Raw genomic sequence first — 4,724 nt, forward strand, 5'->3', positions numbered from 1 at the left:
GCCTGGGGCCATCCTCCCTGCGCATCCTCTGCTCAGGTGATCGCGGGTGAAGCCCGTCCCCTCGACAGACACCGAGCACCGACGTGCTGCTCTGCAGGGGCAGCAAACCCACAGCAGCACCTCTGCGGCCAGGGGACAAGAAGCAACATGCATAATCCCGCAGGTAAACTCCCTGTGTGGGGTGGGGAGCTCCAGGACGGATGGTGTGACAGGAGGGGACATGGTGTGATGCCACAGTCCTGGGTCCCCCAGTACCTGTGGAGATGTGACCCGCAGGCTCTGTGGCTTGGCAGGCAGCAGCAGACGAAGGGTTTATTGGGGAGAGGAGTTTGAGGCTGAGCCGGGGAGATGGGTCTGCAGAAACCTGAAGTGGAGGGAGGAGGATGCTCCGAGGAGAAAACAATGGGTGAGAAGGTGGATACTCGCAGTACCTGTGATGAATTTTACTCACTGTGACTAATTTCTGATGGATTGGGATGCTTGTTTTATAGCTATATTTTCCTGCAGCTTTAACCTTGCCTTTATGCTTTCGGTGGTAGCCCTGTGTGCCTGGTGTGGCACACATATGAGATGTTTGCTGCCTTTCTTGTCCCTTTTCTAAAATCAACAGCTGAGTATGGGAATGCAGCCTGCTCTGAATGGAGAGACTTTGCTCTCTCGCAGCCTGATCTAAAGCACAGTGGAGCTGTCAAAGTCTCCACTTGACTGCCTTGGATCCCACTGTCCATGTGTGCCACTTACCCCTGCCTCACTCAGTGTCCTTTACTGTGAGGAAACCAAAGGTTTGCTTTGCATGCTGTCTGCCGGTGCCTCCAGAGCATCCCCAGTGCAAGCAGGGGAGTGCTGGGGATCATCCAGCTTCTCTGTTTCTTTTACAGTCAGAAAAGAGCCCATAGAAAATGCACCAGCCAGCATATGTTTTCCTTGTCTTCCTCTGAAATTCAGGTAGAATTTAGCACCTTGGCTCCTGCCATGAGCAGCAGCTTCTCCACCTCAGCTACTTCAGCTCTGCTCAGGGCACCCTGCAATGTTTAATGGCCAGGCAGTTGGGTTTGGACCATGCTGCCAGCCTGCTTTTGGCCCCATGTGGGCTATGACAAGCCTGTGCCCCAGTGCATGGCCCTGCCCGGGCTCATGGGTGGTGGGTTTGGAGCCACCGAGCAGCCCCAGATGCGCCACAACCATGTCCTGCTACTGCTCCATCCATACAGTGGGCATACAGCACAGGTGGGTTTAATGTATTTTGGTCAAGGAGTAGCAGAGGGTCTACTAAGAGGCTGCAGTTCTGTGTGCAGGGTTCTGGTGGGTAAGGAAACCGCATGAGCATTGTATTGTGGTTTCCATAAACAGGATTGCCTGGTAAAATGCAACAGCTGAGGTGTATTTGCAGGCTAAAACAAAGTGGTGAGTGTCGTGATAGCCTGTTGTCTATGCCTGAGGTGCTTTGGTGAGTGAGATGGCTGGAACTATTTGGGGCTATTTTAACAGATTGGTTTAGCACTGAGCAGCTCCTGCCCAAGTGCTCACCACCTGAGCATACAGCTGTCCAGCAGCATGATGTTTGGGTGGATCGGGACCAACGCTCTGCCCTGGCTGGGAAGGGATGCTCTTCTGGGGCTGCTAGGTGATCTAGAGGCTGGAAGGTGAAATGGGAACAAAAAGCCCAAAAAATAGAAACCAGAGATCTGGTCCTGCATGTTTCGATATGGTATATTTGCTTTGGTTTTGCCAGATCCAGACTGCCTTCCTGTGTACTTCCCTACATGCCTTCTCCTAGGCAGCCCTCTACAAAGAGTAGTGTCCTCCTCTTTCCTAGCTGACCTCCCAAAAACTTCCATCTAAGCCCAAGCTGCAGAGTTTAATTTCACTTGTGGAGCGGCATGTCCCTCCATGGTGCTGCACTGCTCGGGGGACACTGATGTCCCCCAGTACAACTCTGCCCCCACCTGTAATCCTGCCTCCTGACTTCAGTATGAAGCAGAAGTGGCTGATTTCAGAATAAGGAGAAGCTGCAGCCTGTTATTCAGCCTAGTCGTAAAACAGGCCGACTGCTCCCAGCATCTACCCAGGAAGATGCTGAGAAGCATCCTGCTGGCAACTGTGGTTCATTTTAAGAAGCTGCTGGAGGCTTAGAGCAGCCCTCTCCTACTCTTTGATAGCGGGGCTTGAACTCTTCTGCTTTGCACCTAGCAGCATTTTCCTCCCTTGGGTGAGCTCTTGTTTAGTTGTATTGGGGTTTTTTCTTTCTTTTTTTCTTTTTTTTATTGTTTTTCCCCCTTGTATGCATGGAAAAGGTAATGCACAACTAGATGGGAAAAGGAAAGAGATGTCTCTGCGTAGTTAGAGCCATAGGGAGGCAACTAGGCAATCTAGTTTAGTGCTTAATACAGCCCAGAAGCTTTGCTGGGGGTGTGCAAAACTATACACTAAAATGAAGCCCATTTCCTGCAGGAACATAAGGAAAGGTAGTAGTTACATAAATTTCATCTCATCTTAGTGCTCAGAGCCTTGAGCACAACCTGGCCTGCCCTCAGCCAGCCCTCAGCTCTGCCCTGACTTGTCTGGTGCTTGCATAAATGAAGGCAATTCTGACCTCTGCTGTTGGCCCAAAGCATCATCAGGCTGCAGGAAGCACAGCGTTTTCTGAAGAGGTTGTGTAATGTTAGAGATGGACTTGCTCTTGGCAGCCGCTGCGTGCTCTCCCTCCCTGGTAGCACTTCTTGATGCTGGTGTTATAACACAGGTTACAAAACAGCTGGAGATAAATCTTGTTTTCCTCCCTCTTTGCATGCCAGCAGATCCTTGTCTGTTACTCATTCAGAAGCGTAAAATGATGATTACTAAAATCCGACATGGATTATAAGCATGTTTTTCTCCTTAAATTAACAAAAAGCCTCAAGTGCTTGGCAGGGAGGACGAGCAGATCTCGACCTCCAGCATCCTGCAGCTGTACAGCAGGAGCTGGAGATGCTCGCTCATGCAAACACACAACGTGTCTTCACACCACATGTAGCTGGGCTGAGGTCAACAAACTGACATGATCTGGGAAGGGGGTGGTTATTCCTGCATTATTTATAAACATTATTCCTGCAATTAATTATAAAACTACTGAAAGAGGTATAAGCTGCTCCTGACGGTGAGAGATTGTCATGAGATGTAAACCAGGGGCTGCTATAGCCAGCCTCAATCTGCCTTCCTCCTGCGTCAGGTTGGGCTACTGCCACAAGCATGATGCTGTTTAGATGCCCTCTAAGTCTGGTCTAGGCTGTAATTCCCATGTAAAATGCACATTTGTCTAATGTTCCTTGTCTGCTTTCATGTATTTTCTGTAATCTGGATAATGAAAACCAGTGAAGTTGTCTCAAAACCCAACAGAGTTGTCATCTTAGTAGCTCCAGAAAGCTGAGAAATGCTTTTCTGAGAAACAGACCTTTAGGGACGTTTAGACCTTTCCCAGTTCCCAAAGACGCGAGTTTATTTGTATGGTGCCCCTTGGTACCAGGGGAAGGAATGGATCCCCATCACCTGGAAGCCCTGGTGCTTTTCTGGTGATGTGGTCATCTGCTGTATCTCCATTCATCTTGTTGTGCTGGGGGGCTGTAGAAAGAGACAGTCAAAATGGTCATGTCCACAGGGAGGAAACTTGAGTCTTCTCACGTCCTGTCTTGAGGATATGTAGTTGCTCAATGTACCCATCTCAGATTTATCTCTTAAAAAGCTCCGACAAAGGAGACAAAAACCTTTCATGCTACCACTTGACATCAGTCCACCATCAAGGCTGGAATAAAACACCATAAGACCCAGTGTTTGGGGAATTATATCCAAGGTGGTGTTTTAAGTAGATAGGAAAGAAATGCAGAACAGAGAAGTCAGAGGCACTTATGTATCTCCCATTGCATTTGCCTTCCTACAGTCTTTCTCAGTGGTTGGCTATGGGGGAGTTGCCTGTATGAGGTGATACTCTGATGTCCCCAGTGACTTTATACCAAAGCTCTTCCTGCAGACCCTGGGGCAGCTGGGTGTCTTCTACAGTGCCCAGGACCCCACCAGAAACCCATCCTGGGATGGGGCCATGGTGCCTGCAGCAACAGCAGTTCCACATGGACAGGGCTTTGCCCCATTGCTGCTGAGCTGGTCCAGGCCAGTCTCCAGAGGAAGTATGTCCTCTTTTTCTATTGTGGGGAATAAAATCCTGCCAGGAGCAATCTGCTCCACCTCAGTTAGTTACACTCACAGCTTACTTGCCCTGTGTCTCTGAAATCTGGTCTCGTCAGCGCTTTCATAACCCATGATGTGCCCTCACACTTGAGGAGTGGAACCTGAACCATGGTTCTGAACCATGTCTTGTTCTGTGGGGCCGTAGCTTACCAAGGACCATCACTGCATTGCTGCCATGTGGGTTTTCTGGGGTCTCAGGGCAAGTACATTGCCATGGGCAGCATTGGCTTTGCCCCAGGGCAGGATGGTCTTGACCCAGGAGATGTTTCCACAGCCTTTGAAATACTAACATGTTGTGTTGTGCATAGCTCCTGCTCTTTACCTGAATAATCAGCTTGTGGCAGGGTCTGGGTTGTGAGAAGATGTTGGGAGATTTGCCATTCAGTGCTGGTGGGTCTAAATGTAGTCATTTGTTGAGACCTGGGAAACAGAGTTCAGGATGGTGCGTCACCACGGTGAGCTGTTGTGGCAGGTTGAAGGCAGAAGAAGGGTTAGGAGATTGCATT

General features: G+C 49.6%; 1 protein-coding gene across 1 annotated transcript in view; it reads left to right on the forward strand.

Annotated features, from left to right (window-relative positions):
* Positions 1 to 348: 348 nt before the first annotated feature.
* Positions 349 to 4,724, forward strand: part of LOC104409958 — a 28,760-nt gene continuing 24,384 nt past the window's right edge. The window contains exon 1 of the mRNA XM_010019997.1: positions 349 to 406. Within this exon, the coding sequence (XP_010018299.1) occupies positions 349 to 406 (58 nt within the window). The remainder of the gene's footprint in view (positions 407 to 4,724) is intronic.

This window comes from Nestor notabilis, unplaced genomic scaffold (assembly GCF_000696875.1).
Source record: "Nestor notabilis isolate BGI_N333 unplaced genomic scaffold, ASM69687v1 scaffold13818, whole genome shotgun sequence".
Taxonomy (NCBI): domain Eukaryota; kingdom Metazoa; phylum Chordata; class Aves; order Psittaciformes; family Psittacidae; genus Nestor; species Nestor notabilis.